The 13,000-nt window shown below is 46.8% G+C and overlaps 1 protein-coding gene across 16 annotated transcripts in view; it reads left to right on the top strand.

Annotated features, from left to right (window-relative positions):
• ARHGEF9 (Cdc42 guanine nucleotide exchange factor 9) overlaps positions 1 to 13,000 on the top strand; it is a 153,442-nt gene that overhangs the window by 101,399 nt on the left and 39,043 nt on the right. For all 16 annotated transcript variants that reach the window (XM_072334159.1, XM_072334157.1, XM_072334146.1 and 13 more), the window contains 2 exons: positions 4,335 to 4,526; positions 11,228 to 11,407. In XM_072334159.1, the coding sequence (XP_072190260.1) occupies positions 4,335 to 4,526; positions 11,228 to 11,407 (372 nt within the window). The remainder of the gene's footprint in view (positions 1 to 4,334; positions 4,527 to 11,227; positions 11,408 to 13,000) is intronic.

Genomic DNA, 13,000 nt, shown 5'->3' with positions numbered 1-13,000 from the left:
CTGCTCCAAGATTGCCCCTAATTGCTGAGGACAGAGCAGGAGCCCAGAGAGACTTCTTGAAATCCAAGTGAGAGATGCCAAGTTGAATTCCCATCTCCTCCTGTGGAAAGCCCTCCAGGAGCTTAGCAGGGGTGGCAGCCACCCAACTGGAGTGGGGAGGACTGGGCAGGTGAGGTGAGGCTGGGAGGAAAACAGAGGTCTGAAATTCCTTTTGTGAAATAGATGCAGTTTCACAAGGAGGGAGGTAAATCTGTGCACTGCTGTTCAGTGCATGTTGGAAGATATCTAAGGAAGGGGAGGGACATATTTCCACTAATGGTATCTAAGCCATTACTGCAGCAGTGGGGGGCCAAGTAGTTTGGGCAGGAGAGCATTGTTTGGAGAGCTGCACATGGCTAGATCCCGCTGAACAGGGCTTCCTTACCCACAGGTGGCTACGGACTAGGCTATGAATAATAGGACCCTTAGCAGCATTGTCTAGATCAACTAAAGATGACATTCAGTAAGGTGCTGGGAAGGATTAGTGTCACCCCCAGATTGCCTCTTCCACCTGCCTGTTGCCTGCAGTGCAGCATCATCGAGGTTCAAGTGAGGACAGTGAAGCAGAGAGGATCTGCCCTCTGGAGATGGTGGACACAACACCCTGAGTGTGACTTCCCCTTGCCCAAGCACAGCACAGCTACTGCTTAGTACAAGCACTAGAGGATTCTGAGAGCTGTACAACCCCCAAAGCTGAAGCTGTAAAAAAACAGCAGTGTTATATAAGACCAAGCACCCAGCTAGCCATGTCATTGCTTGCAGATGAGAACAAGAGCAGGGCAAGCCTACAGTGATGCTTTTAAGGCCATGATTCAAACGATGCAAAAGCTTTCCTGTGTTCCTCATTCAACATGAAGCTTGCAAACCTCAAAAATATTCATGAAATGTATCACTGGTATGGGAGCTTACCCCCTATTATAGATGGGAAAAGCCTAGACCAGTTGAAGGGGTTGGCCCAAGTTCAGCAGCAAAGGTGAGGATGTTCCTCTTCTTCCTTGAGTGATGCTCTGGACTTCAGATAGTCCCCTGAAAAAGTGGTAAGTCCTTGAACTGCAGAAAACTTTGGATGTGGAAATACAAAGCTGGAATGTTTGGGAGCACAGGGAGAAGGCTTTCTCTCTTGCCGATAAAGCAGTTGCATTTGTTTTAATCTAAAGCAGGAGTCCTCTAGACTACAGCTGTAGTTTTTTCCTTTTGGAAACATGAATCCTAGCTGGAAAGGGAAAAAATTAATTAAAGAAGAAAGCAGGACTCCTGAGTTTCATGATGTGGAAGCTGGGAATGCCGCTACAGTGCACAAGAGGTGTGCCAAATTCTGAGGCATTCAGAAATCATAAACATTTACAAGCTTGCTGTTTGCGTTAGAGAATCAAAGCCTTTAGGATTCATGCTTTCAAGCTTTTTTCCTCCTTAGTATTATGACAATTTTTTTTTGGTAATTTTTTTTTTTAAATGAAAATGAAGTTTGTCTCATGATTGCTTGGCTCCAGGAAGTAGAGCTGTAAAAATGTGCTTCGTTGCCAGACTAGCAGGAATGTCTTGAGGCTTGGCAACAAGCTGTTCTGGCTGGGCTTGGGACAGCTGCAGATACCTCATCATAGCAGCAGGAAGGTAGGGCAAGAAGGCATATTCATCTTCAGCTGAAAGTAGTAGAGGGTTTAATACCTACGTTGGTTCTTGATTTTCTTAGAATCATAGAGTCATAGAACCGTCTGAGTTGGAAAGGAGCCTTAAAGGCCATCCCCCTGCAATGAGCAGGGACACCCACAGCTCCATCAGGTGCAGAGAGCCCCATCCAGCCTGACTATGTCGAATGTAAATCTCCTCTCTTTTAGCCTGAAACCATTTCTCCTTGTCCTATCGCAACAGGCCCTGCTAAAGAGTCTGTCCTGTCCTTTCTTGTAGTCCCACTTTACATACTGACAGGCCACACTCAGCTTTCCCAGAGCCTTCCCTTCTCCAGGCTGCACAGCCTCAGCTCCGACAGCCTGTCCTCGTAGTTCCGTCCCTTGGATGCACATCAACATACATATGGTCTGGAATACCAATAAAGCTGCCCTGAGGATACCTGCTGATGATTCCAAAGGATTTTACATCAAACTCACACCTCCCAAACTCAGCATACAGTATTAATCAGTTGCCTCTGGTAGTTTGGATGTAGATGTTGGCATGGTGGCGACTCAGAAGCATGCCCCAGTCCATCTTTGCAGAAGGTACCACAGCAGAGAGCCCTGTCACTTGGGAAGGTCCTGGGGAAGGTGGGCATTTCTCCCCAGTGGTGCACTGACTGATAAGCCTTCCTGCAGCACTGGGGCTGCTTGCTTTTAGGAGATCTGTCCTGCTGCAGCCATGGCCAAGCTGCGCTGGGTGCTGTTGCTGTCCCGACACAGCCCTCCCCTGGGCCTCGGGGCATAGAAACAAGAGCTGACAGCCACACTCACCGCGCTTCACTTCTGCTCTGTCACACAGGACATCAAATTGACTCTTGCCTGTGCTGTTCTGGGGAAAGGTACAAAGCCTTCAAGCTTTGGGAACAGCAGCGGGAGCAGTGCTGAGGTGTGTGACCAGCAGGAAGGTTGTGTCACCTGGCTTTCCCTCCCAGAAGGTGTCCCCAGATGCTTGGCAGAGATGTAGTGCCCCATGGATCCTACAGAGAGGGCATCCCATCATTTAAATGGGCATCATAGCTTCATGTACCCTCATGTAAAGTCCCCGAGTGCTCCCAGGCATGGCACAGATGTGAGCAGGGTGAAAAGTCAGGCTTTTTATGGCTCTTTTTTTTTTAAACCTAACTTTGCAGCATCGTGAACATTCTGCGAGAGGTGTTTTTTCTTCGAACACTTGGGCTTCTTGGCCTGTGCCACTCATTGTAGGAAGGCAAAATGTGGGAGCTGTAATAAGAGGAGATGCGGTTTAGCAAAACATAATAATTGGATGGGAAAACAGGGAAGGAGTGTGGGAAGCTTTCGTTTTTTTCACTTCACTCATCTGCAGGAACAGAGCCTCTTACAATCAAGACATTTAAAACAGAAGATAAGCTGAATATCAGGAAACTACCAAGAGCAAAAAGAAGAATAAAAGATGAAGCTAGCTACGCAGCTTGTTTCCCTTATGTCTCTGTGTGGACAGTTTCGTGGTATTCTTTCATTTCAAGGTCTCCGGTATTTTTGGCTTAAAATGCTGAGAAGTTGCTTTGTTTATGTAACATCTGAGATGACATTTGCACGACAGCACTGCTTCTGTGTTTTAACCTTTATGTAATGTTCATTTACAAACTACACTGAGCCCAATTTGGATTTTTAAGGGTTATTTTAAGCAGATTTCGTTTTGGGGAACAGGTAACAAAAGGAGGTCCGTATGTTGTGCTTAAAGACAGAGGTGTGGAGTCTGCATTAGCTTTACATGTACAAGTTCAATGCATGCTTTTATTTGATGATGAAAATGGAGGGTGCTGGAGGTGCAGAGATCCTTTACTGTTGCTTTCAGCAATTCCTTGCAGTCTGAAATGTCCAGTGCCAAGGGTGTGTTTGGTACCCACCTTCTGATCTCCAAATGGCAGGAAAATTTGTTCTGTCAAGGAATGGCCTCGTCTCATCCCAGTGCAGTTTAGGGATTGTAACCTCAGGATGCTGAGAAAGGGCTTTTGCCTGGATGAGAATGGCTCATGTGAAATGATGGGGGAAAGCTGCTGTGAAATGAAAATCAATGCTCATGCACAAATGCTGGCCTGGGAAGGGAGAGGAAACCTGAGAGCCATAACCCAATTAGCTTGAGCGGATGGTCAGACCCGCTCAGATTCCTGAAGAAGGCATATCTCGATCTTCATAAAGCAGACATCTGTAGGGGTCTCCTCCCTCCTACCAGAGGTTTCCTTCTGTCACAGCAGCCCCCAGCTGATGAAGGCTGGGGAAAGCAATGCTTTATGCTGCTAAGCTCTGCAGGTCGCTCTGCTGTACAAATGAACATGCTGTATTTCAGAGCACTTGGCAGCATCCAGCAGTCTGGTTGCCTTGATACGACGATTTTATATTTGGAATCAAAACTATCAAAACCCACAGCCCCTTTGCTTACAAGAGGAACCAAGTGGTGTGCAGGGAACCACCTGGGGCTGTGGTTATGCTGTTATAAAAATGGGCTCTCTGGGCTGCCATGGTTGCACTGCTAGCATCACCATTGACATAAAGAGGGACTCAATCCGGTATCACCCAGTGCAGTGCAGACCTCAGCCCAGGCTTCATTCATTGGCTTCCTGATGCACTTTCAAATAACCTTGTTCTTCCCTCTTCTCCTCACAGCTATGGGTGAACCAAGAAGATGGAGTGGAGGAGGGAACCAGCGAAGTGCAGAATGGTCACTTGGATCCAAGCGCCGACTGCCTCTGTCTTGGCAGAACCGTCCAGAACCGAGATCAGATGAGAGCCAATGTCATCAATGAGATCATGAGCACGGAGCGCCACTACATCAAGCACCTCAAGGACATTTGTGAGGTACTTGGGGTTGTGACATGGGGGGTGCAGCAGCACACGTGATGGGCTGTGGAGAGCTGAGGACTGAGTTTGTTCCTGGGTGATGGGGGAAGATGTTGTGGTGTGCTTACGAGTAGTGTGTGTAATAGAGGAGCAGCACCTGTCAATAAGTATTGATACTTCTGAGTATTTTCTGCTGGATCTGCTAATTAGCTTTGGTTTGTATTAGCCAAAAGAACATTTTCTGATCTTCTTTTGGTACTTTTTTTGACTGAAAAACGTTGAGGTTGAAATCATTCAAGCATTTCTCTTAATTAAAGCCTATTGCCATCTACTTTTGAACTGTTGACCAAGGAAATTAGGTCATAATTAAATCTATCAGTTAACCATTTCATCTGTGTCTTTCACACTGAGTTTGCAACTTCCCCTTGCTCAGAATGGTTTCTCTTACAGTGGGATTGAGAGCAAAATGTTTTCAGCATGGGAAGTGGATTGCATTTCCATAGTGTAAGGGAAACTTCAAGCAAGTGGACAATTATGATGGCACCCTCCCATCCTCAGCATGGTTCTTCATTATGCACAACTAGCTCCCACAACTCCTTAGTGTCCTGCAGCCCTAGTACCACGAGCTGCACGTGAAGTGTAGTGCTTGTGGTGCTTGGGAAGGGGAATGCACAGATGTGCCTCAATGCACTTCAGGACAGCCTGGGCACTGTCTTAGAGTGAGGGCAAAGTTTGTTGGCACAAAAATCACAGTCTGGGGCTTTCTGCTCATCCCTCTCAAGGTTTAGGATTCCATGAGCCCAGGTCCAGTTTTTCCAGAGTCAGTGTGGTAAAGCCCTTTGCAAATTCTACTTAGAAAATGTCTTCCTCCTTCCTTCATACTTGCCACTTTTCTTTTGACAAGGCAAAGCAGCCAACCAAAAAAGCAACTGTGATGCTTTTCGAATATGGAAGAGCCTTGGGATTTCAATTTGGAAACAAATGAGCTTAATTTCAGTGTGCTATTTCAGTCAGAGGGCTTTGCATTAAAGAAGGGAAAAGCTGCAGGAACTTTTTTGCCTTGTGCTTCTTTTCCTGCATTTGCACTTTTCTATTGAAAAACTGAATGAATCCGAACTTGCATTTCCTGGCCATGTCACCATGCTTTTGCCAAATAAAGTTCTCAGGAGGAGCAGGTAGATACAGCTTTTATGACATCTGTGGAGTAACAATGATTTGCAGCATGTAACGACACGCGCAATGTGTAAAAGTGATGTGCGATACAAAATGGTGTTGAGGGATAAGTCTGACTGCCAGGTAGAGCACCAGGAAGTGACTCAGCTGCTTCACTCAGAAATGGAGGACTGAAGTGGGCATTCTTGTCTGCAGAGTGATGGGCTGTCACTTGCTCAGTGCAGCCAGGGCTATCAGTTTGCCGGGAGAAGGCTCGGGGCCAGCTGAGCCATGGCTGGTGTTTTGGCACAGCATGACATGAGCGTTCCTGTTTGTGCCTAAGAGAAGGTTGGAGATGCCGTGAGCTCCTCCAAACAGGTTTATACAGAGGTGATGTTTTACCAGGGAATGAGGAGATACCACACATCTGATGATGAGATGCAGGAGTGCTGGTGGCAGTGACAAGCTCCCCTTTCCCTCCTGCTCTTTTATTTGAAGGCACAAGGACAAACGGCTGCAATATGACATAGTGGTGGAATGCAGAGGAGCGATGGCTGGGTGGCAAAGGCTGAGCGTGATCTAGCATTGAGCTCAGCCATGTAGTCATACTCCCGTTGCTGAATTACAATAAGAAGTCTTAGGGCCAGTGAGACACCTTGAGATATGAGGTTGCTGTCAGAGGATTCTGGCCCCTGTGAGGTGATTAAGAGCCCTCCAATTGCTCTTTTCTGCTGTAGGATGTGTTCCCAGAACCTGCTACTCTGTTATTATAGACCGTGTTATTATTCATAATACCCATGGCACCAGCCCTGCTAAGTCAGGAGCTCACAAGCTAGCCAGCACCAGAATTAAAATTACCTGTGCTTCACGAAGCAGCTGGCTTGGAGGGGAATCCCATTCTCAACAAACCACACAGCACCGAGAATTGCTGCTGCTGTGCCCTTGCTCTGTGTGAAGGTCTGGTTGCTGTGTGGTGAAACAATTTTTGAAGATTTTTATGAGGGGCAAAATGCTGAGCTTTCTCCGGGCTGCATTTTCCGGTGCAGATGGATTGTTATTCTTTAATATCACCAAGGGGAAAGGAAGGAAAAAGAATCTTGCCTTAGGGAAATATCCAGCAATAGGAATTTCAGGCTTAGCAGTTAGAGCTTAGAAAAATAATCAGCTACTGAAAACTAGGCTGTTATAATGGGTAGCAGCAGCCAGCTGCTGCATTGGGGCTCTGAGCCTGGGAAGGCACAGGGTACAACCCTACCAGGAGTGACACCAGCAGAGCAGCCGAGGTATTGGGACAGTGGCAGCTTGATGGGAGCAGTGAGCCCCAAGGGACAGGAGGGGGAAAACACCAGCTAACTTCCATTGCTGCAGTTTTGCTCTTTCCCAAGTCATATCACTCCAACTTTATTTTTTAATAAGACTGCCTGGATCCCGTCTAAGTTTTGCTTTGGTGCCTGGACAGCTCTGATTGCTGAACAGCAGTGCATCTCAGCACATGGAGCCGAGTCTGTTGTGCAGAGCTGATGGGACAAGCTTCTGCATGGTCTGGGTGGCATTAGCCTGACTCATTCTCAGCGTTGTAGGACATGAGCAGCATAAAACCCTCATGAGCAGCATAAAACCCTCATGGTAGTGGTGTGGTGCACCTCCAGAGGACCACGTCAGGGGGACTGCTGGCACTTCTCTATGGCCAGTTTCTCATCTGTGGCTGGCAGAATGAAGGGTGTTTCTGTAGAAAGTTACTTAGATTCATAAGGATATACATACGGACATACATACGGACATACATACATGTATTCCCCAGTATGTGACTTGCAGCTGCCTTCTGCTGCTTGCTTGTGCAAAACTTGTTTTTCTCCTTTGGAGAAGGAGCCAGCTTGTGTTCCTAATGGATTTTGCTGCGCACTGTAGGTGGTTCCCAGGGCAATCCAGGGTGCCAATGGAAGAAGTGCAGCCAGACTGGTGCATGGTCTGTGCCTGATGTGCAGTAGTTCTGTTGCCTGCTGCTTCAGAGTCCTGGAAGCAGGACTGAAGAGTACCTGGGAGCAGGCACAGCTCTAGTGTGTCTTTTTTCATTCAAACAGCCTCTGGTTTGTTCTTGGGTTACTCTTGGGTTTGCACATACGGGCGTGATGTTCACCTGGGTGTGTGAGCACTGCTCTGCTGAATAGTGTTTTGATAGTTCAGATGGTGCTTGTCCAAAATGAGGGCAGCCTGCGGGACATTTTCTCTCCCAGTCTGGCTCAGAGCTGGAGGAAAAGCAGATTATCATAGTTGCCATTTACTCTCAGCCTGCAGCAGCTGTCATCTCCTCCTCCTTCCTGCTGCAAGTGCTCCCCTCACTCTCAGCAGGACAGGAAGGACAGATGGATTGTCCACCTCTCCTGACTGTCTCTAAACCCACTTTGGGGTGAAGAAAACTTAGCACTTAACCTCCTGCAAATACGTTCTAACTTTGGCCTATACCTCAGGGACTACATGGAAATGTACTTTAAAGGGAGACAGTTTGACGGTTATTTTTAGGTATTCATTGAGCAAAACACACTTCAACATCTGCTCGTCAGTCAGCTATCCCTCTTCTTAGCAAACCTGATGGAATGAGCAGGAGGAAGATGACATTGTTTTATGTAACAGAAGTAAATTTACTGGAAAAATTATGCAGCATCCTTCTAGCTGGTGCTTGCTGCATGTTATGTTGGAGTCTTCAGCCTCCCCTTTGCTGGAATCCAAACATCACATGCACAAGCTGGGTAGAGGATAAGGCTGGGAGCTGCATGCATTCACATATTCTCCCCATGGTTCTGTAGGTGCCTGTGCAGAAATGTGCTGCTTCAGCTTCTCTGGAGCACGTGACTTGGCAAAGAGATGAACCAGCAGCAAGAAGAGAGGGGATTTTCAAGACAGAAGCTGCAGCCAATAGCAACCCCAGGGCTGAAAGATGTTCATATAAATCATCCGTGGACTGATTTCACAAAGCAGCGTGTGCATGAGGGGAGCCTGGCTTGCAGGCAGCCTGCAGCGTGCAGCAGGGCAAAGGTGCTGACACAAATGCCTTGCAGCAGCTGTTCAGCACTGCTAGCGCTGCAGCCGGGGCCAAAAGGAAGGCCCTGGCTTTGTGGGCAGGTCCATGAGTTACTGTTGTTTTTTTGTAGCGGTTCTGAGATAAGCAGGTAAACATGAAAAGGAGCATAGAAAATGTTCTGCGTTATTCTTTGATTGTTTGAAATGTCATTTGCCATTCAACTGTCCTGCATCATGGCAACCAGCGTGCTCTGATTCCTCCTGGCCTTGAAAAATGAGACAGGGAAACCCAGGGAAATGAGTCATCAAGGAGCTGCAGGAAGAAGAGAGACCTAGATTTAGTCAATGGAGAAGGTATTCCATAACTCAAGCTTCCCGGCTGTAAGAATGGGCACGTTCAGGGTAACGGCATCCTTCTAGCTGAGCTGGACATTGCAGAGGCTGGTTCTTTGCCAGCTCGGCCAAAGTTGCATTTATCATTCTGCAGTTTGAAGTTCTCCCTCCCAGAACCACATGGTGAGGCTGAAGGACACTTTATTATAGCATTCCAGTGGCTTGCATTATGGACCAGCAGCTGTGTGTCACCAGCTGGCACTTCGTCTGTGTGACTAAGCATCTAGAGCTCCCAAATATAGCCATCCAACTGGAGCTGTTGGCATTTTTTCTTCTTCATTCTTTTTTTTTTTCTCCCTATATAATAAACATAGGGAAAGTCATCACATGATGACCCCTGTATTATTCTCTTTTCAACCAAGAGGCCACAGTCCCGAAAAGGCCAGCGTAGCATTTGCTATTCGGCCTAGCAAGGTTTGTAGCCTAAATCATGCAGACAGGCAAAGTGCAGGGGGGTGAAGTGATTTGCTCAATGTCACATGGATCAGTTCAGGGTCAGAAATTCAGCCCAGGCATCGCAAGCCTCTGTGTGTCACTGCATCCCCTGGACCACATATGCTTCAGGCAAGCTTGTTGGAAGTCATCATGATTCAGCTGAAACCAGGATGGCAAGTTCGTGGGCAAGGCAGGCTCAGCAAAGCAGGGAAGCAGGCAGAGCTCAGTGTGTTACATTATTTTTTGCTAGAATATTGATCCACTCCATTTTTTTTATATCAGGAAGCCTTTGGAGCAATGTGTGATGCCCAGCTAAAGTTGGGTTCAGCACCACGGTGCATCATGGACAAATGAAGACTAAGTAATAAGGAGCGCTTTGTTCTTCCACTGGACCAGGATGTGGGAGATCTGAACAGTTGCCAACTCTACTGCAGACTCCCTTTTATTTTGGGGAATTTCCCTAAATTCTCTGCATCCCAGTTGTTCTTCTCTCCTTTTCCATTTATCTTGCACAGCTGTAGACTCAGTGGGAGAGTCTGATGTTTGTACAGTGCAGGACACAAAGCAAGAAAAACAATAAAAAGTGACAGCTAAGAAAACAGGGCAGAATTTCTGCCTGTTTTGTACCGTATGGAATAACATATTTGGTATAGAAGAAACCAAAATTAAAACGATGCTGCTTTCCTCTAGATGGCATTGATCAGCAGCTTGTGCTGCTCGGGGCTGGGGCCAGCTGGAACACCCACCCCAGCTCCTGCATTGCCTCAGTGCTGTGTGGTGCTCACAGCACTGCAGCCTTCCTGCTTTTGTCTCGTGGAAGGGGAACAAACATTGCCTGCCAAGCGAGGGAAGGCTGTTTGCCTTCAGCATTTTGCTTGTTGCTGAAGTACCTCAGGATGGATACAGCATCCATAGCCTCCTCCCAGAGCAAGGGCACACTGCCACACATTGACAGAGTATTTCTCAGCACAACTGGCAACTTCCTTGCCCTGATTACTGTGGCCAAAAGGAGAAATCAGAGTAGACAGGGGACTAACAGCCTCTCATGGCTTCCTGTGTACTGCCACGTGCCACTGAAGAGGATGTGAGAATGGCAGTGTTTGTAGGAGCTGCTGTAAACAGGTATTACTATATTTGATGGGTTGGGTAACACATCTCTTTGGAGCCATCAGCTGTATTTTACTGTTCTCTGCAGCACATGTAGGGACAGAGCAGCTTTGGGCTGTGCTGGCTGAGATCTCTGGGGAACTTTCTGTTTGCAAAACTGGTTTATGCAATGTACAGTCATACAGTCAATAGGTAAACAGAGGTTATAAAGATGTTTCATATGAGAGATTATTGTGATAAAAGGATAAAGGGAAAATCCTCACCAATGTTGAAGGCTCACAATAAAGTCCACACAGGAGCAATCTCCAGAAAGAGATCCTGCTTTAGTGGTGGTCAGCCCTTAAATGAGATCTAGGAGAGGTGGAGCCAGGTTCCACCGCTTTTGGTAGCACAGCTGAATTGCCTTCACCTGTGCTCCTGCAGCTGACTCATCGCTTGCCTCAGGTGGTTAATCAGATGTTCAGTTGTCAGAAAAAGGCTTGTGGCATTTCCAGGTATGTTTTGCCTATTGTGTGTTTAAATGTAGAGAGGAATTGAAAGAAACTCAAGAAAAATCTGGAAGCAGCCTCAGTGGTTGGATTATTTTATGGATTGCTCTGTCCTACTTCTTACAGGGCTACTTGAAGCAGTGCCGGAAGAGAAGGGATATGTTCAGTGATGAACAGCTGAAGATCATCTTCGGGAACATTGAAGATATCTATAGATTTCAGATGGGTTTTGTCCGGGACTTGGAGAAACAGTACAACAATGAGGATCCCCATCTCAGTGAGATTGGACCATGTTTCCTTGAACACGTAAGTTCACCTGGTAATTTTGTTTGGGGAGCTGGGTGTTGTTTTTTTGGGGGGTGCAGAAAAAGTCAGAAGGCAGGAACCACACAGCATCTAACTGCCATCCATCAGTTCTCTTCTGTTCTATTGCCAGTAGTGATACACCACAGGCTACTCCATAGCCACTGTATCCACTTTGTAAGGTACAAATGCTGGGAGGACTCCAAGTGAAGCACATAGTTGGATAAATCCCTCACTGCATTTGAATCCCAGCATGCTTCCATATCTATTCTCACATTACATAGGCGCACTGTTTCTCACATCATCTTCACCTTCTTTTTCTCTTCAAAATATGACTTAAAACCTTTCACAAGCCATCCCAATCAGATCAGGGATGACCAGGTGGTTGGATTAGGTAAGGAAGACCAAAGGAGTAACAAGAAGCCTTAGTTGTGCATTGCATTGAAAAGTAGAGGAGTGCAAACGGACAGGATGCTCACTCGTGGCACTGAGATGCATTTACAAAGGCTGAAAAACCTGTGAAGCTTCAATGTGTCCCTCAGCAGGGTGGCTGGGCCAGGAGCAAAGTGGCAGCTCACGCTAAGTGTGCACTGAAGAGGACATTTTAGCTGATGTTGCAGTCCCAGAGGTTTGGCCCTGCCTGTCATGCTGTTATATAAGCCACGTGCTGCAGGAGCTGTTAGATTGGCCAGTGCTTTAAATATGTCAGGAAGTGTCAAGGAAATTGCAGTACCGCAGCTTTGGGCTTTCTTTTAGGGAGGTTGAAAGGCTGTATCAGAGATTACACTTGAGGTGCTGCGACCCAGGATGTGCGTCCTGTACTGTGTTACTTACATCAGGGCTGAACTAGTGACTGTTCATGTACTAGGGACATTTCCAATAGGAATTCACAAAACTTCAGCAGGGCGTCCCTGAAAAGACTTGTGGTATCTCTTAAGGATCACTGCTCTTCTAATTAAAAGGCAAGTTTATTTTTGAGAAATTGCATTGCAGCATTAAAGTTGCTCACTTTCATCAGAGCCTGCGATCTCTGATGTTTGCTTCCACAACAGCAGCGTATTGTACCCTTGTGGAAAAAAGATGGGAGAAATCTTGGTGAGAATCAGTAGCTAAAATGTCATGTCCTAAGGCTGTGCTGTCAATTCGTTTATAGTAACAATAGTAAAAGCTACTGCCGCTATTCAGAGCGATATCTGACACTTGTCTTCATTTCCATGGAGGCTGAAAGCCAGCGAAGGGTGGCTGGGCATGTGAGTGTGCAAGTGGGTTTCTTGGTTGGTTGGTTGGTTTTCCAGTCTTTGGTGTTTTCTGAACCTCTGACCACAGGGAACTCCACAATGTTTGGTTCACGGGGTTCCCTTTTGGTAGAGAGGTGTTCAGAACTACCCAGATCCCAAGCACTTGTCAGATGCTTCATGATCCTTCAGGTAGAGAGCTCTAAAAAAAGCAAGATTGCCTTGTACTACTGAAGGCCAGAGTTGTGGCTTGGTTCTACCTTTACCTTTTATAGAGAAAAGAGGAATATGTAATTGAGAACACCCCCAGCACAGCACAGGGGTTCACTTTAACACACCTGCTGCTTGCAGAGTCCTTAGC

Source organism: Excalfactoria chinensis, chromosome 4 (genome assembly GCF_039878825.1).
Source record: "Excalfactoria chinensis isolate bCotChi1 chromosome 4, bCotChi1.hap2, whole genome shotgun sequence".
In the NCBI taxonomy this organism is placed as follows: Eukaryota; Metazoa; Chordata; class Aves; order Galliformes; family Phasianidae; genus Excalfactoria; species Excalfactoria chinensis.
The sequence above is the reverse complement of the archived record's forward strand: the minus strand, read 5'-3'. Positions and strand labels throughout refer to the sequence as shown.